Source organism: Lithobates pipiens, unplaced genomic scaffold, assembly GCF_037356315.1.
Source record: "Lithobates pipiens isolate NorthernLeopardFrog02 unplaced genomic scaffold, aLitPip1_a1.2 Scaffold_13, whole genome shotgun sequence".
Lineage (NCBI taxonomy): Eukaryota > Metazoa > Chordata > Amphibia > Anura > Ranidae > Lithobates > Lithobates pipiens.
Genome location: NW_027507718.1, coordinates 115,982,736 through 116,008,760, shown reverse-complemented (window position 1 = coordinate 116,008,760; position 26,025 = coordinate 115,982,736). Strand labels below are relative to the sequence as shown.

The 26,025-nt window shown below is 42.8% G+C and overlaps 1 protein-coding gene across 1 annotated transcript in view; it reads left to right on the top strand.

The window, feature by feature from the left end:
- The window catches only part of ABHD8 (abhydrolase domain containing 8), a 44,004-nt gene extending 21,950 nt beyond the window's left edge, over positions 1–22,054 (top strand). The window contains exons 2-5 of the mRNA XM_077475420.1: positions 10,251–10,995; positions 13,486–13,656; positions 15,368–15,584; positions 20,990–22,054. Of these exons, the coding sequence (XP_077331546.1) occupies positions 10,259–10,995; positions 13,486–13,656; positions 15,368–15,584; positions 20,990–21,157 (1,293 nt within the window). The 5' untranslated portion in view covers positions 10,251–10,258 and the 3' untranslated portion in view covers positions 21,158–22,054. The remainder of the gene's footprint in view (positions 1–10,250; positions 10,996–13,485; positions 13,657–15,367; positions 15,585–20,989) is intronic.
- The last annotated feature ends 3,971 nt before the right edge of the window (positions 22,055–26,025 follow it).

The following is a 26,025-nucleotide window of genomic DNA, read 5'->3' as shown; positions in this document are numbered from 1 at the left end:
GCCTGAGAGCAGTTGCAGTCAGGACAGCCATCTAGGGACATTCTCTTTTCTCAGCTAGCAGTTAGTTTTTGGTATGGAGGATTTGGAGGCTATGCTGTCAACTTTTAGAGAGGCTGCGGTCACCAACGGGCCGGAATGGCTGCGTGCCCAACTACAGGGTATGTTGCCGGGGTCAGGACAGGTGGCTAACACGTCTGCCCCTGTCCGACAACGTGCTAGGAGGTCACGGCCTCCTGAGCGTCTGAGCCCACAATTGACCCCAAGGGGTTGTCGCCGCTCTGGGAGCCCTGTTCAGGACCCTTCAGCCTCCGCGCCTAAGAGGACGCCCTCGCGGGCCGGGGGGGCTGGGAGGAATCCCCATCTGAGGCGTGCCCCTGGGGGGCGCTGTGGGTCTTTGGCCCGCTTGTGCCCCCCCTCTTCTGTAATCCCGGACCAGCCGGCATCTGCTGAGGCCTTGCCCGTCAGCAGCGGTGCCCAGCGGAGGAGGAGACGGTCACCCAGCGCCGGCTTGTTACCTGGGGCGGCCGGGGCTGGCCAGCGGAGAAGCGGAGGTGCGGAGGGAGCCAAGGCCGCCGATCGTGCAGTGGCCCGGGACGTGCCTGCTGAGTCTCACAGAGCCGAGCGGATGCAGAGAGCGCAGCGGGAGAAGAGAGGAAGCGCCGTGGAAGGAGCGACGGCGGGGAGTGACGTCATCCGCAGGGGACGTTCGCCGCAGATGCGCTGTGCCCGGGGCTCTCCAGCTGACCCGGAGATCCGTTCGGAGGGGGAGCTTTCGTCGGACGAGGACACCCAGCCCAGAGGTGCAAAACGTCGGCCTGGCTCAGGATCTGCGGCTGCGGAGGAGGGGCAGCCTGGTGAGTGTGCACTGTCATATCTGTCTGTGTCTAATGTGTCTAATGTGTCTAATGTGTTGCCTGTTATGTCTGTGTCTAAAGGGATGCCTGTAATGTCTGTATTGGGGAGGGAGGAGCAGGCTGTACAGGGAGGCTCTCCTGGCTGTGTGTCAGCCGAGGGGGCACCTGGACATGAGGGGTCTGAGGTTGCTTTCCGGGGGGTTCCACAGCAGGCGCTGCCGGGGACGGCTGCTGCTGAGGGGGGTGTGACGGGGTTTTTGCGCGCTTTTTTGGCTGGTTTCAGCGAGGCGTTGGCCCGCTGTGAAGCGCCTGGGGGTGCTGCGAGCGGGGTTTGCCCTGCGGGGGCATGGGGGGTGGTGCCCACGGTTGCTCCAAGCGGTCATGGGGCTGCAGTCATCAGCGCCCAGTCTGCTGCGGGCCTCGGGGAGGGGGAGAGATTGTGCTCGCTTTCCCCGGGTGGGTTAGTACTGCAAGGGGTTGTTGGTGGGGCGCATGGGGGCTCGGGTCAGGCCGCGGAACAGGGTCAGGTGCCAGTGGCGCACGGGTCCTGCGAGGCTGAGGGTTTACGTTTGGCGGATGCGGCCAGGTGCGAAGTATATGTGTGCTTCGAGGGCCCGCTGGGTGCTCACCTGAAGCAGGACGTGAAGGAACGGATTTGGCGGGGTGAGTATGTTGAGATTTTTTCCCTTTTGCCTCTGGAAAAGTTTAACCTGGATAAGGTTAGACCGGATGAGAGCAAAAGGGAGGAAGAGGAAAAGCGGCGGTTCCGGCTGATTCCCCGAACGTTTGGGAATTGGTTACAGGCGTTTAATATTTTGGCAAGTGTGATTGGCGAAAAGGCGCCGGAGCAATGCTCGGCCCTTTTCTGCTACGCCGATGCGATCGGGGAGGCGCAGCGTGTGTATGGGGGGTTGTCGTGGTTGCGCTATGACGAGCAATTCCGACAGCGGAAGGCAGTGAGGCCTTCTATTCGGTGGGACCACAAGGACATTAGCTTGTGGATGCGTTTGATGACACAGGCGAGACCGTCCGGTCCCCCCTTTTCAGGGGGGGCTGGTGGCGCTGCAGGAACCTTGTCGTCATCGGCCGGAAAGCGGAAAGGTTACTGCTGGCAGTTTAATGACGGGACTTGCAAATTTGGAGGTACCTGCCGATTCCGGCATGAATGCTCCGGCTGCGGGGGTTCGCACTCATTCTCCAAGTGTTTTAGCAAAGCGAAAGGAAAATCCGGTGAAACTGGAAAGAGGGAGGACGCCAGTGAAAGTGGCAAGATTGGCCCCTTTCCTAAGTAGATATCCGGATAGGGCGGCGGCGGATTTGTTGTGGCGCGGTTTTTCTTTTGGTTTTGTCATCCCGAGCGAGTTAGCGACGGTCCCGCCTGTTCCTAGGAATTTGATGTCTGCGTGGCAACACCCAGAGGTGGTGTCGGCGAAGTTGGCTAAAGAAGTGGCCTTGGGAAGGATGGCTGGTCCGTTCGGGGAGCCCCCCCTGGCGGACCTGGTCATTTCGCCGCTGGGGGTGGTTCCGAAGAAGGAACCTAATTCCTTCCGGTTGATTCACCATCTTTCCCATCCAAAAGGCTCGTCGGTCAATGATGGCATTGACCGGGAGTCTTGTGCGGTTTCATACGCCTCTTTTGACAAAGCGGTAGCATGGGTCCACAGGTTTGGAAAAGGGGCGCTCTTGGCGAAAACCGATGTTGAGTCGGCTTTCCGCCTTCTTCCGGTGCATCCCAGCAGCTGGAGGCTGCTGGGATGCAAGTGGAAGGGCCAGTATTTTGTGGATTTGTGTTTGCCAATGGGCTGTTCCGTTTCGTGCTCTTTCTTTGAGTCTTTTAGCTCATTTCTGGAATGGGTGGTGAAGGACGTGTCCGGGTTGCATTCCATAATCCATTATCTTGACGATTTTTTGGTGATCGGCCCTGCAGGGAGCAGGGTTTGTCAGACCCTATTGGCTTCTTTGCAGTACATCTTTCGTTCGTTTGGTGTGCCGCTCGCGCTCGAAAAAACGGAAGGCCCGGTTACGACGATCAAATTCTTGGGAATTGTTATCGATACGCTCCGGATGGAGTGCAGGTTGCCCCTGGATAAAGTGGAGGAGTTGCGGGCCTCTGTGGCGCAGGCTCTGAAGGGCCCCAAGATTCAATTGCGTGCCCTTCAGTCTCTGTTGGGAAAATTGAACTTTGCATGCCGAATCATGCCCATGGGCAGGGTTTTTTGTAGGCGTTTGGCAGCGGCCACGTCCGGGATTCAGGCGCCACACCACTTCGTGCGGCTGTCCAAGGAGCTCAAGGCCGACCTTCGGGTGTGGCTGTTGTTCCTGGAACAGTTTAATGGGCGGTCGGTATGGATGGACAAATGGGTCTCGGCTTGGGACTTGGAGCTGTACACAGACGCTGCGGGGGCAGTGGGTTACGGGGCCATTTTGGGTAAGCAGTGGAGTGCTGCTAGTTGGCCTGATTCATGGAGGGTGGCAGGTTTGTTGGGTAATCTCGTGCTTTTGGAACTGTTCCCGATTGTTTTGGCAGTGGAGATTTGGCAAAATGAATTCAGGAACAAGCGGGTGCGTTTTCATTGCGACAATATGGGCGTGGTGCAGGCGGTCAACAAAGTGTCGGCCTCATCACCCCCGGTAGTCAGGCTGCTTAGGCAATTGGTTTTCCAGTGTTTGTGCATTAATTGTTTTGTCAGTGCTGTGCATGTGCCAGGTGTCCGTAATACTGTGGCTGATGCGTTGTCTCGTCAACAGTGGGACAGATTTCGCGTGTTGGCACCGGCAGCGGAGCGGCATGGAATTCCTTGCCCGGCATTCTTGTGGGACGTCGTTTTCGAACGGTAGCAGGTTTGCTGAAGAGGTCGGTGTGCGCATCCACTTTATCTGCTTATGAGAAGGTTTGGGCTGAATGGAACAGCTTGAACTTTGACAAAGGGGGGTGTGTTTCGGATGCAGAGCGAGTGTGTTTGTTGTTGGACTTCATTGGGAAGAATGCGGAAGCCGGTATTTCTTTATCCGCATTAGGGAAGAAAATAGCGGGTTTGGCCTTTCTCTTTCAGGTGTCGGGGGTGGAGGACGTGACCAAGCGTGCCTTGGTGAAGAAGGTTCTGCGGGGATACCGCAGGGGCAGGGTAGCGCGGGACCGGCGCCGCCCTGTGTCCTTTCAGTTGCTGGGCACAGTTGTTAAGGCCTTGGAAAGGGTTTGCTCTTCTGCTTACGAGGCTACGCTTTTTAGGACGGCGTTTGTTTTGGCGTTTTTTGGTGCGTTTCGCTTGGGGGAATTGGTTAGTGCATCCAAGAAAGGGGGTGGGGGTATGGCTTTGGATGATGTGCGTATCAGGGGGGAGGTGTTATCCATGCGTATCCCCTTTTCCAAGACTGATAGGGACGGAAAAGGTAAGTGGGTGGTCTTGGCGTCGGTCCCGGGGTCGCATTTATGCCCGGTGCAGGTTTTGAGCCATTGGTTGGGCGTTAGAGGGTCGGGGCCCGGGCCGTTGTTGGTCCACCAGGATGGGTCGGCCTTGTCTCGTTTCCAATTCGGGGCGGTGTTTCACAAGTGCTTGCGGGCGGCCGGTATAGATGTGCAGAACTACTCTTCACATTCCTTCCGGATCGGCGCGGCCACGGAGGCGTTCCGCTGGGGGGCGGAGGAGGAGCTGGTTAAACGCATTGGGCGTTGGGAGTCAAATCGTTTTAGGTCGTACGTACGGCCGCAGTTGTTGTGAGCTTGGTGTTTAGCGTTGGCTCTGGTTTTTATACAGGGGCGCTGGTGGTTGTCCTTGTTTCTCTGTGTGTCTTAGCGTCTTGTGTTAGTGATGTTGTGGTCTGTTCGTGTCAGGGCCTTTCGGGGTTCTGGAATGTCCATTTTCTTTTGCAGGTTCGGAATGTTTGGTATGGATCCTGGGCCACTCATTTGTGTTCTGGGGAGCCAAGAGGGCGGATGTTAGGCCGGAGGGGCGCCAGTTGGGTTTCCCGAGGGACCAGGTGAAGGTTCGCTGGATCGGAGTTCCTGGGATGTTATGGTCACGGGTGCTCCCTGAGGTTCACCGTTATGCAAGGTTGGATAGGCCCCCTGATGTCCTGGTTCTGCATGTGGGGGGTAATGACCTTGGGCTGCGGGCATCCCGGGAATTGTGTAGGGATATTAAATATGATTTCCTGCGGTTACGGACCATGTTCCCTGACACAGTGGTAGTGTGGTCCGACATGGTGGCTAGAGCGACTTGGCGGCAGGCGGTGTCAGTGGAAGGTGTGAATAGGGCCCGTATAAAGGTCAATAAAGCAGTGGCCAAGTTCTTTTTACGTAATGGGGGGCTGGCCGTTCGACACCGGGAATTGGAGAAGGAGCCTTGGCTGTTCCTTCGGGGTGACGGGGTACATCTGAATGCAGTAGGGATTGATATGTGGTTTTTGAGTTTGGAGGAAGGCATTCAAAGGGCCATAGCAGTGTGGCGGGCCGGCCGGGCGTAAGGTGTCACGCCTGCCGGCTTTGGCGGTGGTCGGAGGGTTTTTGAAGGCGGGGATGGTAAAAGGTATTCGGAGGAAGATGGGCTGGGCCCATCACTGAAACAAGTGGATCTGCCCTAAGGAGGGCAGAAGTGAGAGGTGGCTGTACCGGCTGGGTGAATTTTGCCAATTATTGTCTCTGTGCTGGCGTAATTTACGGCTAGGGGCCGGGTAAGAGGCAAAAGGGTGTGCCGGATACAGAAAATTAATGACATTGGTGCCTTCAAAAACCCTCGGCAATATATATATATATGGTTTCTGGTAATTTTGAGTTTTAATGTTTTAAAGTGTTTATGTTATGTTTGGTTAATAAAAGGCTGCTATGGCCATTTAAACCCAAATACAGGTGTCTGGTATTGTTTATTTCAGGGGGTTATGGGTAATGGGGGTTGGTTAGGCCTAAAATTGGACAATACCCCATACAAGTATAGGCCAGGAACCATAGTGAAACGTAGGTGGAGGGCCTGCATGATGGGGTTTGGACAGAAAAGGCCAGCAAGATAAGGGTTAATTAAGTTAGTAAGAGCAGGGGGAGGTCAGAAAGGTGGTGTGGTCTTAAGTAAAAGGTCATTGGTGGAGGAGAGGGTGTGGTAGGGTGGTCCCTAGGGGGTTGCTATGTGGGGTGTGGGGAGCCTGAGAGCAGTTGCAGTCAGGACAGCCATCTAGGGACATTCTCCCGCCCGCCCGCCCCAATTTTAGTGCAGTTAGGGTCTGACAGGTATTTGTCTGGTTTTGTGTTGTCTTTCCTAAAGTCGTAGCAGCTGGCGGTGGTCGGAGGGTTTTTGAAGGCGGGGATGGTAAAAGGTATTCGGAGGAAGATGGGCTGGGCCCATCACTGAAACAAGTGGATCTGCCCTAAGGAGGGCAGAAGTGAGAGGTGGCTGTACCGGCTGGGTGAATTTTGCCAATTATTGTCTCTGTGCTGGCGTAATTTACGGCTAGGGGCCGGGTAAGAGGCAAAAGGGTGTGCCGGATACAGAAAATTAATGACATTGGTGCCTTCAAAAACCCTCGGCAATATATATATATATGGTTTCTGGTAATTTTGAGTTTTAATGTTTTAAAGTGTTTATGTTATGTTTGGTTAATAAAAGGCTGCTATGGCCATTTAAACCCAAATACAGGTGTCTGGTATTGTTTATTTCAGGGGGTTATGGGTAATGGGGGTTGGTTAGGCCTAAAATTGGACAATACCCCATACATGTGTTTTGGGGTGTCATTTGTGGTATACACATGCCATGTGAGAGAAATAACCTATTACAATGTCAATTTTGTGGAAAAAAAGAATCTTAATTTTGCAAAGAATTGTGGGAAAAAATGACAACATCAAAACCTCACCATGCCTCTTACTAAATGCCATGGAATGTCTACTTTTAAAAAAGGGGTAATTTGGGGGGGGGGGGTATTTGAACTTTCCTGGCTTGTTCGGGTCGCAAGAAATGAGATCGGCCACCAGTACATCAGGTGTGATCAATTTTTTATGATTTGCACCACAGCTTGTAGACTCTCTAACTTTCACAAAGACCAAATAATATGCAAAATTGTATCACAGCAACTGTGAAAAATAAAAATTTTTTCATAATTTTTGGTCTTTTTTTATTTATAGCGCAAAAAATAAAAAACCCAGAGGTGATCAAATATCACCCAAAGAACTCTCTATTTGTATGAAAAAAAGGACAAAAAATCATTTGGGTACAGTGTTGCATGACTAAGTAAATTTCCTCCAAATGTGAGAGCACTGAAAGCTGAAAATTGGTCTGGTCACAAGGGGGGTTTAAGTGCCCAGTTGTCAAGTGGATAAAACAGTAAACACTGTGTCCCACCATTGCCACTCTTGCCTTGCTGTTGCGGGTACATGACTGCAATCATCTTTTGGTAAATAGAACCTGTGCCATGTTGCAAACAGCATGGCTTATGGGAAACGTTCTAGAAGAGACACTTCTAAATCATAACTATTTTATCTGCCAAGATATCAGAACCCCGCTTGTCATGGAGTCTGTTGTTGAATAGATTTGCATTGCAAATGAGCAAGAACTGAACACTGTGTATTGAAGAGGTGGTGGAAGCTTTTTGTACAAATAATGCAAAGCATGTATTAATAATGTATTAAAAAAGGAGTTATCAGTGGAAAATATGAATTAGTGTAATTTAAATGACAATGACAACAATTTTGACAACCATTTCTTAAATCTAGTTTAAACTTTTTTTTTTCTCATTCTTTCTCCTCTCGCTTTTCTTCTTCCCATTCTCTTTCCCCACTCTCTCATTTTCTTCCTTTTTTTTTCTCTTCTCCTTCCCTGCACCCCCATCAGTTCCACCAAAAATGACATGTGGGGGGGGGGGGCAAATATGTAAAGTGTGAAAAAAATATTGAAAGCTTCAAAATGCCATAAGTAGACCACCTTGGGATGAGTACAGCAGAGAAAAGTAGTGGTGGGATAAGATGTATGTTGCTTGGCTGGTCACATTCTTAATAACTTTTGTGATGTACACATTCCAAAAATTCCCTTTAAGTGAGGTGTTTTTGGAGAGGAAGACAGGGGAGAGCAGCTTCTGGGAGCCTGTAGCTAGCCATGCTAATGGGATAAAGAACTGTGCAGAAGTGGAGGAAGGACTGGGAGGGTTATACAGCCAACATCTTGAAACCAGGTGCTGCTTGGCTTGCTCTCTTTTCTCCACCAGTGTTTGGTTCCTGAACATTGAAACAGGGGGGCCATGGGAGCATAACCTGAGTTGGATGGGAGAACTAGAGGGAAGGGGGAGAGAGGGGTGAGCCAGAGGCTGAGAGGAGGACTGTTTGACTGTGACCCGACGCACACAGGTGGCACTATCACACTATTATAGGACCTGCCTTTTCCCAGGGCACACACAAATTACAGCATAAAAAAATTTAATAGCTACGGTCCGGCAGTTCACTGGGTGCAATCACATGTAGCCAATCAGAAAGATCTGAAAGTGACATGTGACAATGCTAGAGCTTTTTGGCTGCATCTTCAAAGTGTCTTTGTTTACACATTACACTCTGTGAACTGTGGGGGCATGGCTGTTTCATTCATTTAAGCTGTAATTTCTCACAGTAGATGCTGAATGCTCTGCCCTTGCGGCCTGGTGGTGGAGAACCCCCGATGTAGAATGCTGTCCTTTATTCTACTATAGAAACAAGTTAGCACTGGTTTTGGTTGCAGCTCTCTGCACACTCTTCTTTTCGTCTTTACAATTACATTTTTGGCACCCCCAGACTTTTGCAGTTTGTGTATTCCTCTCAAAGCCTTTTCAGCTCCTATAAGTCTGCAGATGTCTTTGACCTGGGGTGGCTACCTTTTCTTCAAGCCAAACCCAAATACTTTAGCAGCCTGGGATACCTTTGCATGCCCCAAGGAGAGTAGTAATGTAGTGCCACTGCGAGCAGTATTTGTGGCCAATATGCTATTGCTGACATCACCATGCATCCTAGTGATGCCGAACCTGCCCCCAGACAGCAGCCCACAGCTCCCAGAAGGCAACAGATTTGTAACTATCTTGGTTACTTGAGGAGCCACAGCCTAGTCTGAATAATGTGCCCGGGTTTCAGTTCGCCTGAAACCTGGACACATGATTCAAAACCTGAACTGTCTGGGTTAATCCTGGACAGGTGGCAACCAATACTTTTTGTCTTGCACAGGGTGATTTCTAAGTTCTGTTAACAACTCAGCTCATCGTGCCTTGTTATATAAATTGTTTACTGCCTGCTCCAAATTACCGCCTGTTTCAACTAATATCTGCTAGCATCAAATTAGTAAGCTAACTAGCAAATGTAAAAAGACTGACGATGGACAGATTCTTTTAGGCATGAACCAAACTTGAACCCACAATATGCCATTGCATTGACAAATATTGTATGATGGTCATGTACATCATTATAGTGCAGGTCTTGATTCGTCATTAAGTCCTTTTGCCTTCTTTTCTTCTTCTTTCATTCCTTTTACCTATCTTCTCTTCTTTCTAATTTTTTAATAAATCTTGATCTTGTTTGACTGCTGATTTATCTGCACCCTTATAAGTTTCATATAACTTCATGGCATTGCTTTGCTTTTTAAACAGGGCAGTTGTTAACTAGGAAATGTTTGTGCCTCTCATGCACTTTATTACTGTCTAATTTACTTTCTGTATGCTTTATTTTGTAAATAAATTTTTATACAGTTTATAAGTAATCAGTCATAGGAAAAACATGAAGGTTGCAGATGCATGAGTTCTTCTTTTGAAAATGCTAGCTACCTGGCCATTATGCAGATCCAGTAAACTCAATACATGAGTCAGTAACCCAGAACAAGTATTCAGATAAAAACTGTTGAAAGATTTTTCCTCCATGCTATTTAGCTAGGATGTGGGGGATCAACAGATTTCTCGTTTTCAGCCTGCGGGGCCAATTAAGAGAGATCTAAGAGTGTATGAGTGTATGGCCATCCTTCAAGATTTACCCTCACTTCCTGTCCTCATGCAATGCTTAACCAGATAGGAAGTGGGTAAATCCCCAATAGCAACACAGGCAGAAATACAAATAATTTTCTCTAGTGGTAGAGTAGGGGGTTGGCTAGAACACTTCTCAGACTTCCAATGCTGCCTGTGAACTGTGGATTTTCTTTCACTTCCTGTGTGGTAAAATTGTTATCAGTATGACAGGAAGTGAGGATAAATGTCCCCAACAAAGCCCTAGAGCACAATAAAAACCCAACAGGAGTTCCACATATAGGGTTGGGAAGGAAACTGATCACTGATGGCAGCACCGTTATTTCACTCATGACAGTATTAATTTAACTAGGAAATAATTTGGAATTCATGTGAGTTGTTTAATACTGTTGTATATGGTATCCAAAGAAATTCATATTTTTACTAATTTTGCAGTTTGACATTTTATAGGAGACATCATGTTGACCAGCATAGCAGAACGTATAATGTACTGCCTCACAGGCAAAATACCAAATTCTGTAGGTCCAGCAGATATATCAGAAACAGGCGATGGTTACGATTTTCTGGAGGTGAAGCCAGGTCGTGTTTTACGAGTACGACACATCTTGCCTTCTCGCCCTGGAGGTGGACAGATAGAGGAAGTAGAAGAAGTGAAGAACTCAGGAAAAGGCCTAATTCACTGCAAGAGGAGGATAACTGTCTATCGTAATGGGCAGCTAGTGATAGAAAATCTTGGTGCCACCCTTCGTTCTGAAATCTTACATTGCCGCAATGGGAACACAGAGCAAGCTGGAACATTGGAGGTGGAGCTTTCAGATTACACTAGTACAGGCAATGATGGTGGAGGAGGAAAAGAGAGTGATGTACCTTCTGGCAGACGCAGAAAACGCAAGCCAAAGAAAGTTGTGCTGGTTGATTGCCAAAGACGAGTCAGCAGCTGTAAGGGCACACATTCTGATGTAGTCCTATTCTTCATTCATGGCGTTGGTGGATCTCTTGATATATGGAAAGAACAACTTGATTTCTTCTCTAAACTTGGCTATGAGGTAGTAGCCCCAGATTTGGTGGGACACGGATCTAGTGCAGCTCCACAAATTGGGGCAGCTTACACCTTTTATGCTCTAGCAGAGGATATGAGATGTGTGTTCAAGCGTTATGGCAAGAAAAAGAACATTTTAGTTGGACATTCATATGGGTGAGTTGGAAAACCAAAGTTGTAGAATTATGGCTAACTTACACACCACATGGCATACTAAACTGGTTTTTATTCAAAGAGAAATTATAATTGATAAAGAAGAAGACATACTCACTATTTATGTGTTTTTGAATGGGCTTGCAATGCACTCTAATACACAAAAAATGGACATACTCCTTTAAAGTATAACTTTTACTGAAACTTGTGGGGTGCACAACGTAAATTAAGTGCGGGGAGAATCAGGATCACACTGAATATACACATGCTACAATCAGAAGTTAATATCAATGATATTGGACTGTGGGTCCACCACTGGAAATTGTTATCGGGTAGGTCAATAGTCTAGTAAAAAAACAAAACAAAGGACAATAGATGATCCTAATAAAGCATATAGACAAGAACAGAGAGGAAGGGAAAAGTCTATAAACAATATGGAAGCAACAAAAGGTTGAAGGGGGGGGGGGGGGGTGGTTGACCAATGTCCCTTCTTTGTAAAAATGTGTCAGGTAGTATTTCTTGGGTATGTGGGGAACCTGACTGATGATCTGTAATGGAGGGATGCCATGAGTTCTCCCTTGCTTTCTATGTATGTAAGTTTCTGAAGCCACTCTGAGACAGTTGGGTTTTGTGTGGTTTTCCAGTGGCAGGGGATTACAGGCTGTGCCATCTAGGGATGTTTTTTTTTTTGCTTTGGGTATATACCTTGGGTTTTGAGAAAGGAAGGCAATTTTACGGGGCATTTAGATATCAGAGCTGTTGACTTGTTTGTAAAGATTTAATATTTTAGTCAAAAAACTACGGAACACTGGCACAATGCAAGGATCATGGTCCTCACCGCTATGTTACACCTCCACCAGAGATCATCACTAATTTATAACTGCATTTTTATGCCACATTAGCAATGCTAGCTTTATAGGTAAGAATTACTGTCTTATGTAGATTGTCCGTCTGAAATTCACAGTCCAGGTCTTTTTCCTAAGCTACTATATATTATGATATAACAGAGTAAGGGTTTTGCAATATAATATGATAATATCGTAGGATTGCCTCTTGCAAAGAAAGGGATTCAAATGAAGTCAAGTCCCTGGAGATCTGACCTTTATTCTGTACACGAGCTACAAAACCAAGTAATTGAAAATATTGGAGCCAGTGGCCACAGGCAGGTTGTAAGTAAGAGTGCAGAAAGGATAAAATGTACCATAGTGAAGGACTCCATGAATAGGGGAAAGGTTTGGGCGTGTCTATTAAAGTAAAAAGGATCAGGGCAGTCTCATAGGAAATGTAAACATAGCCCGGACAGGGATATCCACCATTTAGCTTTTCCTTATAATCAAACTTTGAATTAAATCGTTTTTATTAAAGTTTTTGCATTGAAAACAGTTCAAACATTTCCCCCAAATCTCCCTCTCTCTCCCAGCCTCAAGTCTAAAACACAAATGCACATAAAGCAATAACAGAAACGTAAATAAATAAATAAATAAATAACAGAAAAGTATACTTACATAGATGCTGACTGCTGAGTGTAAGAAGGTGCAATCACCTGGTCAGTAACGTTTTAGAGTACTGTGGGAACTTGCATGTAATATACCTTCATTACTCAATAATGGGAGCTTTAAAGCATACACTTTAAAATTAAAGCTCTCCAGCATTATGTATCAGTTAGAAATAAGACAAACCAATTTCCACCGCAGGGGTGGGTTATTGCAATTATTCACTTTTATTTATTTATATAAAACTGTTGTCCCAAAAGGAAACAAACAGCTGTAACTGCTTATAAAATATTAGCTGAAGTTTGGCTTCCAAAATCTGCTAGTACATCTAACACTACCCTACCCCCAGACTGACAATGCTATTGTCGAAAGGTGCCCACTGTACAATTTTGGTTTCGAGTTTAATACTGCTTTATTTCCTCAGGCAATCAAACATTTGAAGATAGATAGGATGTTTCTTTAACCTCTCATATTTTAGTTTAAATGTTTTTTTTTTTTACTGAAAGAACAAGCTTTCTGTTACAGCATTGGTAGCAGTAAAAACAAAAAGCAGGTAGCGGTTTCTTGGTGTAGGAGTAGATTTTTCCCTATTCACTTGTCTATCTCTACAGGGAATAAACCTGGACCATTATGAGATATAATTTTAAATTTAGAGACAAAACAGCCACTTGATTGTGTCTTTTTTGATGTCATTGGTATTTTTACAGCATCTGCAATTGTACCCTTTGGCTCTGTGATTTCACAGAATTATAAAAAAAGAAAATTGAGCATCAACAAAAATGTTTCATAGACATTGAAATTATGATGTGGATGCCAAAAAAATGTAATTAGTAAGCATTATTACCGAGACCTGTGCTAAGAGGAAAAAGGGAGTTTAGAGAGAAATGCAGGCTATAGGGTCTGTTATAGCATAAATGTCAAGCATGTAAAGATTTTAAACACTGAACTGTGATGGTTGAAGTTCCTTTCTTGATATTTATTTTATTTTTAAAACCCATAGGGTCTCCTTCTGTACCTTTCTGGCCCATGAGTATCCTGACTTAGTCCACAAGGTGGTTATGATTAATGGTGGTGGACCCACAGCCCTTGAACCCAGCCTCTGCTCCATCTTTAATATGCCTACCTGTGTGTTGCACTGTTTGTCTCCTTGCCTGGCGTGGAGCTTCCTCAAGTGAGTTTTCAACAGATTTTTCTATTTGTTCTATTTTAAAAACATGTATTTGTTGACTTTAAGGTGGCAGAGTATGGAGATACTTACAAGCTTATTTAGTTAAACAGTGCAAATGAGCGATGAATGTGTAGAGGACCACAACCCACAGCCACCAGTCAATACCAGTTTCAGCAGCAGGTGCTTTTCTTTGCTCCTTCTACAGCCCTGGGATGTAGGTGTCCCCTTGACATTTGCATGTATGCTGGTCCTGCATTGTACACCATGATGTCAGTGAAGGGGCAGCTGCAAGAATGGTGAAGAGGACCAGCTTTAGGAAAACGGCTGTTTGTTGGAGAAGAAGTAATTCTATCTATTACATACCCCCTAGACTAAGCGAGCATTAGACCAATAAAGAGTTTATAAATAAAGGATCACATCCATCCAATGGATATAAACTTTACAACAACCTTGACCACGTGGCAACACAGAGTCTTACGAGTTTGTAGCTTCCAACTGACCCTCCTTTGGAGGTTCTATCCTTCTTAGGCCAGCCATAGTGCGATTTTCTTTCCTGTAACCAGGACCCTGCTGTACTGGCCAATATTAGAACCATCGATGGCTGGCTTTATGGAACCAAATTGCTTAAGCCGGCCATAGATGGTTGGAATCTCAGCTGGTTCAGCAGGGACCAGCCAAGATTCAAACCGTGTATGGGCAGGTTTATTGTACCCAAGTTTATTGATCAATCAACTTGGGTACAACCAACCTCTTTGATTTTTTTATGCGATTATTGCCAGAGGCTTTAGCCACTACCAATAATCACTGTGTGTTCTCCCAGCAGGGACAGCTCCCCCTGCCCCCCACCAGGAGAACAGAATAGCTTTGTGGGAGGGATTCCCCCATCAACACTGACTGTGGTTGAAGAAAAGAAAATCACACCTTCTATGGATGGCTTTAGTCTCCCTTTCCTCTGTAGTTGTCCCTCTTTTGTCTTAATGTAAAAACCTTTATAAAACTGTACTATTTAACTACCAGAAGTGTTTTACTGCACCATACTTTTGATCAAACCTCTACATCAGTGGTTCTCAACTTCAGTCCTCAGCTACTTTAAATCAATATTAATGACATGGTATTAATAAGAGCTACTTTATTTAAGGAAAGTTCCCAAAACATGGCCCGTTGGGAGTACTTGAGGACTGAGGTTGAGAACCACTGCTCTACATTATTCTAATTGTTATTTTGAAGTAAAAAGCAAAAATACAAAGTAGTGAAAAAAACTGAATGTATTCTTTCATGTTTACATATTTATTTTTCATGGTTGGCGAAGCTGGGGTGTGTTCTCTACCTATATTTTTGTAATATAAGGTTACTTTTTCTTATCTAAATTTATGATGTATTAATCAGTCATGATCATCAGTAGTGCCACTTCAGGCAAAAGAATTTACGATTCTTTGATCTGCAGTACCGTGTACAAAAATGAGGTGTGCAATGCCTTAGAAATACCAGTTTTACAGGCCACCTATACCAGTGCATTTTTTAAATTTGTAAAAAAAATTGCAATGAAGTATATTATAGGCCCTGATACATGAACTGGTTTCAACATTTTTATTATCCAGTGATGATAGGAATTTATTACATAAGTGTGAATATGACCTGTTATGTCTGTGTATTGCATTGTATAAAGATTATGTGTCAGTGTGAAAAATTTCCTGATTTATTTCTGTGTTGTCAGGGCTGGATTTGCTAGACAAGGTGCCAAAGAGAAACAGCTCTTACGAGAGGGCAATGCCTTCAACGTGTCATCCTTTGTGCTACGAGCCATGATGAGTGGCCAGTACTGGCCAGAAGGTGACGAGGTGTATCACGCAGAGTTAACAGTTCCTGTGCTGCTTGTGCATGGAATGCATGACAAATTTGTTCCCCTAGAAGAAGACCAACGAATGGCAGAGGTACTACATTTTAAATAAAGTCGTATTTGTGAACTGGCTTTACATGTTTGTTCTGTGCTTAAAAGTTAAGAAAAATTAGCCAATGGGTTCTAGCCGCAAAGCCAACATATCAAGATATGTATCCTTATTTTCAAAAAAAGTGATAGTTTCAAACTGAGACCCATTAAGTTTTAAAATTCCAGTTGCATGGCTAAAATAAAGATCCTTACCCTCATGTTAAAGTTTAGTGAATTAAGGCTTGTGTGTTAATTTTTTTAGTTGAAACGGCGAGGCCTTATGTACGAAGATGTGAAGAGCTTTTCATATTGCCCAAACCTATCCTTATAATGGTTTTGTTGGAGACCGTTACTTCTCTCAGACATTTTATTAAATATGTATTACCTTGTGTACTGTGTTGAGCTTCTAAACTGAAATGAGTTTGCTGGAAAACCACTATTAGCTCTATTACACTGCCCTCTAAAGCAGTGGTCATCAACCCTGTCCTCAGGGCACACTAACAGGTCAGGTTTGCAAGATAACTGAAATACATCACAGGTGATATCATTTGCTGTTCAGTGATTGCAGTATTCTAGTCTGCATCTCCCCAAGGTAATACATTAAACCTGACCTGTTAGTGGGCCCAGAGGAAGGGGTTGATGACCACTGCTCTAAAGGCATGTGTGTATGAAGTGTGTACATTTTGCCATTCTGCTACAGACTGCAAGTTTGCTAAACCTTTTTGTATAATTTTCACAGAGAAGCGATAAGAAGACAGAGACATAGAATACAGGCGCACTTTACATTTTATAAAAGCCCAACTATAACCATTATATTTTTATGAAATTTTTGTATTCCTTCCCAATACTACCAAATTGTTTTTTTTTTTTCCCGTTATCTGTGTTCCTATTGCAAAAATGTACTTTTGAGTGAGTGCTCATTCTCCATACAGACTGCTGTAAAATCCTGACAGAGGTTGTAAACCATTCTATCAAGACATAGTTACGTTGAAGACCTGAATGTTTACAAAAGCCGTCTGCAATCCACCGTTAGGGCCCATTTATGCAATATCACTGTGGTAATGCACACGTAATGTGCATTGGCATGACCCACCTATGGACATACTAATGTTACCAAAGGAATGGGCTTCTTACATTAGCAGCAGCGCTGGCATGTAGGCAAACTCTGGGTCCCTATAGCAGCCAGGAGTTTGTTTAGACTTTTTCTCCTGACTGCCAGCTATGTTGTAGAAGTGATTTGGGTGGCTGTAAGTGCATAAATAGCAATAATGTTAAATAATAAAGAAAAAGGTTTAACAATTTAAGTTTAATTAAATTAAAAAAAAATAAAATAAAAACTCCCCACCCTTGTGTACATACAAATGCAAATGTGCATGTTGGATGTGCATGTTAATGAAAATAATGATAGCACCACATATGCTAGGTATTGTCCTGCAGGCTGGCATGAGAGCACCAATTCTAGGTCCATCATTCACAGTTAAAGCGGGCGTAAACCCAGTTTCAAAAAACACTTACATTCCCGGCATGCCGGAAATGCTAACTTTCACATTGGTTGTGCTCTCAACCAAACTTTCAAACCATCCAATGGCTGGTGCAGCATTATGGCAGTTGAAGAATTATTAGAGGCCAAGATGGCAGCTTCCTTGACTGAAAATGATAGGAGGGTTTACTTCCACTTTAAGTCTAAATTAATGAACTGCAAAGACTTTTTTTATATTTAAATTGTTTTTATAAAATTTTCAACATTTAAAATAAAACATTTTCTTACATACTTTGCAGAACAATCTTCAAGTCATTCATAATAATACATTTTCGAAATACACGTAAAAAAATATTTACACTGGGTACTTGAATGGATCGATCCTTTAGTATATATTTAAATGCAAAAATAAATCTACACCACGGCATATCCTCTTAATTCTAGGCCATACAAAAAAGGGAGGGAAAGGAGGATCTAAAAGCAGGCCCATTCCCCTATCTCCATAAGGGAAAAAAAGAGAGAAAAAGAAAAAAAAAATATATTTTTATATTTAAAATTAAAAACAGCAAAGACTTTTTAAAGTGTTACCTAGAGACAATTTTAGGCACCATTCTTTTTTACCACGGTTACGTTTTTGAAACTTGACATATTTGGAGCCTATTTACTCAACACAACAACACCTCATTTTTTATATTTTACCAAACAATTGGTTATTATATCATGTTTTTTTGTACACTGAAATTTATTTAAGCATATTTTTTCAGTGCAAAATGCATTATAAATTAGCAACATTTTCTACAGGTTCTCTGCTTTTAGAAAATATGAAAGGTTTTGGGGATTTTAGATATTCTTCAGGCCTAAAAATGTGCATATACCATGCGTCAAAGATTGGCATGTGTAATTGGCAATTTTAAAATGTAAAGGTTTTTCAAACTGTGTTGAATTTTTTCTGATTTATAAAGACTTTTGCCACTGACGTGTACTGGACAAGTATGCTTCTATTAAAGCTACATAACATGGGACTCTCCTGGCAGTTTCTAAAATGTTTATCTATTATATATGTTTTCGAAACAAAAATTGCAAATTTAATTTGCCAAGTCTCAAACTCTTAAAAATTATATAGTATATAGCCCTCGTGAATCTATTGTCCAATATATACCATATTGACAGCGCTAAAACAACAAAACAATCATTCTTAAGAGGGTAGAAGTCCCATGGTTTACAACAAAAACCACAGTAATGTCCTTAAAAAGTCCCACACATCTGAGGATGGGATTTTAGTTGAAACACCAAAATGATGGAAAACAGAAGGAAAAGTCCATCTCCAAGAAAAGACCACCAGTGCAGAAAGAGCTTGTTAGCCGGTGACACCCCTTATGGTAAAGCACTCACCAGAACCCAATGGGTTAACAGGCACCTCTTTATAAATAGTCTTTCACTGGTATTCCTCTGTACCCAATTCCTGTGTCCTCATAGATTTTTCGGATTTAATACTTCACTCCCAGCAGCAAGTTCACATATAGAAAACAGCAAAAAGAGGTTCCATAGTGCAAACTGCTTTATTCTTTAAAAAATTTGTGCGCATATACACCATACGTACATAATCAATAAAAATTCATTCACAGAGATGTAACCACTAGAACAACCGGATTTGTCTCACCGCGGCTCCGGGCGTCTTAGATCGAATGCAGGCTCGGCTTCCACGGCGGGTCCCGGGCAATCGTACAAATCGACCGCTCTGTAGTTACGAATAGCTGCTTGGTCTTTCGTAATTACAGAGCGGTCGATTTGTACGATTGCCCGGGACCCGCCGTGGAAGCCGAGCCTGCATTCGATCTAAGACGCCCGGAGCCGCGGTGAGACAAATCCGGTTGTTCTAGTGGTTACATCTCTGTGAATGAATTTTTATTGATTATGTACGTATGGTGTATATGCGCACAAATTTTTTAAAGAATAAAGCAGTTTGCACTATGGAACCTCTTTTTGCTGTTTTCTATATGTGAACTTGCTGCTGGGAGTGAAGTATTAAATCCGAAAAATCTATGAGGACACAGGAATTGGGTACAGAGGAATACCAGTGAAAGACTATTTATAAAGAGGTGCCTGTTAACCCATTGGGTTCTGGTGAGTGCTTTACCATAAGGGGTGTCACCGGCTAACAAGCTCTTTCTGCACTGGTGGTCTTTTCTTGGAGATGGACTTTTCCTTCTGTTTTCCATCATTTTGGTGTTTCAACTAAAATCCCATCCTCAGATGTGTGGGACTTTTTAAGGACATTACTGTGGTTTTTGTTGTAAACCATGGGACTTCTACCCTCTTAAGAATGATTGTTTTGTTGTTTTAGCGCTGTCAATATGGTATATATTGGACAATAGATTCACGAGGGCTATATACTATATAATTTTTATGATTTATCTTTTGTATGATAGCAGCTTGCAAATTATATCATCTTTTGTTTCTGTGTGCGCTGGGATCGGTGGGGAATATTCTTAGCAATTTTTGTTTAGATTGTTTGCCAGTGATATCAAGTCTCAAACTCTCTTTAACGTTTCTCAGCTTTGCCACCTAATACCATCTACTATAATATATATTTTGGTTTGAGTATGTTTTAATTATATATAGCTCTAGAAAACAGCAACGTGATAATTTTCAAAGTCCTGTTGAATTTGTTGGCTTCCTAATAAAATGACTAAAACACAGCACTCAGTTTGCCATATTAGTTACAGTCAACCATTTTGTAGCAAAGCTTTAGCCTTATTTTAACATCAAGTACTGTACCTATGCATAGTAGACTTCATGTTCCAAAAAGCCCTCACTTATAAAAGCAACTATTGCCAGTTGTTAGTTTGATTGCATTTTGACATGACTACAGGCTTATGTCACCCTACTTCTTGCTTTAGTGAATCAAATGCAGAGAAAAAAAAATCATAAACTTTAAAATAGTACAGCTGAACTACAGGCAGTTAAAAAGACATAAAGTAATGCAGTATAATGAAATGTCTTGTATTTTTTTTAAATGCAGGCAGTGTAGTACCTACATTTTATCTGATATTCAGTTGACAGTGGAGCTTAAACTGGGAGAGGGAGAAGCAGCACAGAATCAGTTGTGCTGCAGCGCTTATGCTTTAATTAGTAGCATGCTGAAAAAAAGAAAGTTCAAAGTGACAGAGCTCATCAGCCAGGCTGGAGTGGGGGAAACAAACTTTGTAAGTGTTTGTGAATTGCATTTGAGAAAAATCAGGTTTCCTGCCATGCAAGACAAGCCTATGCTGTGTAACAGAGTTGTGTAAGGCCGGCCATAAATGGGTTGCAGGAAAATAAATTTGCTCTTCCCCCATCAACACAGACAGTGTTGATTCACAAATCTTTCCTACAGGGCTATTGTCTTCTCTTGGTGGGGGCGGGGGAGCGCAGGGGAGGGTGAGGGAAGCCATCCAAGCCAGGAGAAGACAGTGATTATTGCTAGTGGCTAACGATAATCACAAGAGAATCCGGCAGGCTGGTTGTACCCAAGTTGATTGATCGATCAACTTGGTAATGTACATTCAGGCTGCCCATTAACGGTTTGAATCTTGCCCGGTTCCTGTTGTACTGGCCGAGTTTTGAAAAGTGTTTGGCCGGCTTAAATCTCTGTTTACAGATTTACCACTGGACATGAGCCAATTTTTATCAGGATGGGACAGATTTTCACTCAAAACTGATACGCAATTAAAAAGGTGTCAGGGGCTGGTTTTATTATTTTGTATTGGTATTTTAGAGGAGCGATGGGTGATTTATGAGTTTGGCTACCTACTGTGCATATTATAAATCTGTCCCCGAGATTTATATAGGCCTTTTTTAAGTATTTGAGATTTAGTGACTTATGTGCTTGGTAAAGCAGATGGCACGGGTCTGATTATTAATTCTTGTTTTTTCCCCCAAACATGCAGATCCTACTAATCACATTTCTAAAGGTGATAGAAGAAGGCAGTCACATGGTCATGCTGGAGTGCCCAGAAACTGTTAACACTCTACTTCATGAGTTCTTCTTATGGGAGCCAGAGCTGCAGAACTCAAGTGTAGAGGAAGTTGTGACACAGGACGTTGTGAATGAATGAGGAGGAAAAAGAAGTACCTGACCTTGCTGAGAGACAGAAGAGAGACTTTTCTGCTTTTAGGCCAAACAGTGACGCGAGTCTACGTTTGAAGAAGATGCCCGCTGGTCTGAAAACTACTAGCCAAGATTTATAGATTTTGGCTCCCAGAGAATGGCGTCCAGGGAGAATTTTGTTTCAACAATTCAGGAACTTAATATAACGCAGCTTTTAGAAGAGGTCTTCCACCAATTGGCCTCCAAATCAGCCATAACAAGTTGCAGAAAACAGTAAGATGTTGACTGAGGTCCCTTGCTGGTAACAGATCAAGTTGACAGTTCATGTAGAATTATGATATGTTACCTTATAATGAACCTTTTTGACTAAAAGTCCAAATAAGAGGAAGGTAGTTCAACGGAAGAGGGTGGTTCCTTTGTTGGTAACACATCAAGTTGACAGTTCATGTAGAATTATGGTATGTTACCTTGCCATGAACCTTGTTGACCGTAAGTCCAAATAAGAGGAAGGTATTTCAACAGAAGAGGGCAGTTACAAGAAAAGAACAAATAGGAATGCTGAATTACTATTATCAAATTTAAGACATTGCCAATCTACCTGCTAAATATCGGACTGTGGATTCAGAGAGATACATTTCCCCTTTATTGCTAAAATGAAACCATTGGCAGCAAAAGGGTTGCAAATATTGATGTATAATCCATGCTGAAGCCAGACCTGTTGGCTAACGAATGGTGAATATAGAAAGTGAAGAATCACATAGAGAATATTTAAGAAGTATAAATATTGTTGATAATGTATTTTATGTGTTTCGCATCTAAGATTGCTATCCATCTCCTTCTGTTGTTAACATGGAAGTTGTTTGATGGCACTATTGAATCCAAGTAAAGATGTAATTTATTAATATTTCTGGCCTGTGTGTTTTACTAGCCTTTTCATTAAACCTGCTTTAGCCAAGCAATCTGTGAAGAAAATGAAAGCAAAGGAAATGGTCTTAAACTCCTATCACAACATCCACTTAGAAACCTGAGTCCCTATTTTAACCCCATTTATGGCCAGGAGATGTTTGTGGCTCATCACCCAATGCATTAACTGACAATAATTATTGTCAGGAAGTCAGTGCTGATTTTAGCCTAATATTTCTGACCATTTCTGTTGATAACATCCTGGATACAACACTTTTATAGTCACATGCACATTCAAATGAACTATTATACACATGATTTTATTGATGAATGTGCATGATGCCATCAAGCTTAGGCAATTGCTATTGTTGCAGGGAAGATCGGCTCATCAGAATGTAGATCTACTACTTGCAGACTGTAAAGCAAACCTGTAATAATTCAGTACAGGTCCTATCACTAATCTTCTGAAAATGCTAGTCCGGCTGTTTTTTGGACTTACTGTCATCATTTAAAACAAGTATGCATGTTAGGAAGGTGAAACTAAAATCAGAAAACAGTATCTGCATACTTGTTCCAGGCCAGTGGCTCGAATTACTGAGGTAAGAGGTCATTATTACAGCCAGGTAACTAACATTTTCAGTAGCAAAGATCAGTAGCAACAGCGTCTTTCTTTCCCCACATTCAGTTTGCTTTAACATTTTACATATTGCAAAAATTGCGAAGTGGCACCAAGACTGAAAAGTAGGACCTGCTTAGGTGTTTGTATGTATCATTCACTGAGGGTGCCGTTTTACAAACTTTGTAATATAGAAGTGGTTATGGATTCCTTAGTTGGTCACATTAATGGTTTTCCACACATACCGAGTAAGGCAGAATAGGGCCCTAGGCAAGTTAACAGCTTTGGCCCCCTCATCCATACGATTGACATTGAGAAGGACTGCCATAAGCACAGGGAAGCTGCCCAATTTGCATTTTTTATGGCTCTATCAAACACCAACTGCTGAACCTCCTATCTTATTAAATGTTCTGCTTTGACCAATTCTACTTCCTTGTTTACTAGAGTTTGCAGCTGAGCCCCCTGGACGTCACAGGGCCCTAGGCTGCTGCTAAGATGCCTTGTGGATAATCTGTCTCTGGTTCCATCTTTTATCCTAATACAAGGAATAAATGCCAATAAATTAAATTTTGGGTTCCTTTTGAAGCAGTAATAACTCCTCTTTAAATAAGCAAGACTGTACATCTCAAAGTAGAACTGGGGCCATGCTATGGACATTTAAATATTTACATATTCTTCATAATCTTTATATGCAGCAAACGAGCTTTGAAATAAGCCCCAACTGACTTCTGTAGTTACAATCACTATGGAACAATACATTGTCAAAATTAGAAGTTGTGAAGTTGCGGCAGTGCAAACTTAGCAATTTTCTCTCTATTTTCTTCCTGTACTGTATCTGCTCTCTGTTTGCATTAGAGGGTAAAAGGTTGGTAGGCTTCCAGTTCACAACTGGCATGGTGAGGGTGGAGCCAAGCTATAGAGAGACAGTGAAAGGTACAAACTACAGCACAATGACTCCAACTACAAAAAAACAATGAGTATATATATATATATATATATATATATATATATATATATATATTTATATATTTATATATATATAATTTTTTTTTTTTTTACTGTGTAGAATGTGTTCTGTTTGAGGTGCCTTGAATTTAATGAAGGACAGCTGGATCTTAATATAAGGGTTTACAAATAGGGATATACATAAATACTAATTACAAGGGAAAAAAATAATTCAAGGGAAACAGGGGAGAGTCTAAATTCTAGGTTGACACACACATTCTCACTATAACTTGAAGTGAGCTAAATCCATGCCTGAAAAATGAATGATGACTTGTCCAACAAGACATGCAAAAGCTCATAATTTCCCTTTGTTAGAGGCTTGGAGTTGAATTTTTACAATTGATTACACAGAATGAAAGTATCGCCATTTGTAAAATTGCCTCCAGCAAATGCAGCGATATCGAACAGGTGTGTGAAGTAAATACCACCAGGGGGTCATGCTGACGAATGCGTTAATGGTCCTCAGACAAATCATCCATTAAGTAAGTAAAACTTTGGCTGTTGGCTATTTCATGATCTTCATCCACCTTAACACAAATCCTCTTTTAGTCTGTATTTTCAGGAGGCATATGTAAAATTTCTATCAAGTTTGCATATACGTCATCAATAAGCATCAACGAGTGATCAATAACCCAGAACATTTTACCACCCACAATCGAGGCATGGACTCCACAAGTCCTGTAGTAGCTGGCACCAATCCATCAGAAGCAGACCCTTTAAGTCCTGTAAGTTGCAAGCTGGGGTCTCCATGGATCTGCCTTGTGTTTACAGCACATCCCACAGATGCTTGATTGGATTGAGATCTGGAGAATTCGGAGTCCAGGTCAATACCTCAATCTTGTTGTTGTGTTGCTCAAACTATTATTGGATTAATTGGAGCAGGCCAGCTTCTTCCACTGCTCTATGGTCCAGTTCTGATGCTCTTATGCCCATTGTAGATTCTTTTTGCTGTGGAGCTGCAGCTATACAGCCCCATACTCAAAACAAACTGCAATGCACTATGTATGTTCTGACACTTTTCTGTCAGAATCAGTATTAACTTTTTCAGCAATTTAAGCTACAGTAGATCTGCTATTGAATCCGACTACATGGGCCAACCTTAGCTCCCAGTGTGCATCAATGAGCCTTGGCAGCCCATGACCCTTTCGCTGGTTCACCAGTTTTCTTTCCTTGGACCACTTTGGTAGGTCCTGACTACTGCAGACTGGGAACATCCTGGAGTAATTTACTTATTATTGGTACTTATATAGCGCTGTCAATTTACACAGAGATCAACCTCAGGGACAACATGTTCACCTGTAACCTAATATTTCCAACCCACCTTCAGGTGCCATTGTAACAAAATAACCAATGTTATTCACTTTACCTGTCAGTATTCATAAAGTTATGGCTAATCAATGTTTATCAATTTTCAAACATTTCCTGGTCTTGTGCATGAATTGCTCACACACCTTTGTTACAAAAGCAACATTTGTGCTTTGTGGTTTTCTGGCGCACATTTTGCATTCCTAAAAGGCTGAGTATAGCCAGGCCAAACTATTGAAGTCCAGTGCTTAAAAATTAATTATACTGCATCTGAGCATCACAGAGCAAAAACACAATTTTTGATATTCAAAACAAACTCTCCTATCCACCCATGTCTCCATGCTTTATTTTGCTGAGAAATCCCCTAGCATTTTTGGCTAAAGCTATCTTCAGTAAGGCATTGCGAAAAACAAAAAAGTGGGCTTTTGTATATGCCTCCAATAGCAAAACAGACTCAATTAAAAAATATAGCGTCAAACTTTATTGATACATACATTAACCACTTTAAGACCGGACCATTTTGCTGGTAAATGACCAGAGGTCTTTTTACACTTTGGCACTGCGCTGCTTTAACTGGTAATTGCGCGGTCATGCAATGTTGTACCCAAACAAAATTTGCGTCCTTTTCTTCCCACAAATAGAGCTTTCTTTTGATGGTATTTGATTGCCTCTGCGATTTTTATTTTTTGCGATATAAACGTAAAAAGACCGCAAATTTTGAAAAAAAATGATATTTTCTACTTTTTGTTATTAGAAAAATCCAATAAACTCAATTTTAGTCATACATTTAGGCCAAAATGTATTCAGCCACATGTCTTTGGTAAAAAAAAAGTCAATAATTGTATATTTATTGGTTTGCGCAAAAGTTGTCACATCTACAAACTAAGGTACGTTTTCTGGAATTTACGCAGCTTTTAGTTTACGACTGCCTATCTCATTTCTTGAGGTGCTAAAATGGCAGGGCAGTACAAAACCCCCCCAAATGACCCCATTTTGGAAAGTAGACCCCCTAAGGAAATTGATAAGAGGCATGTTGAGCCCATTGA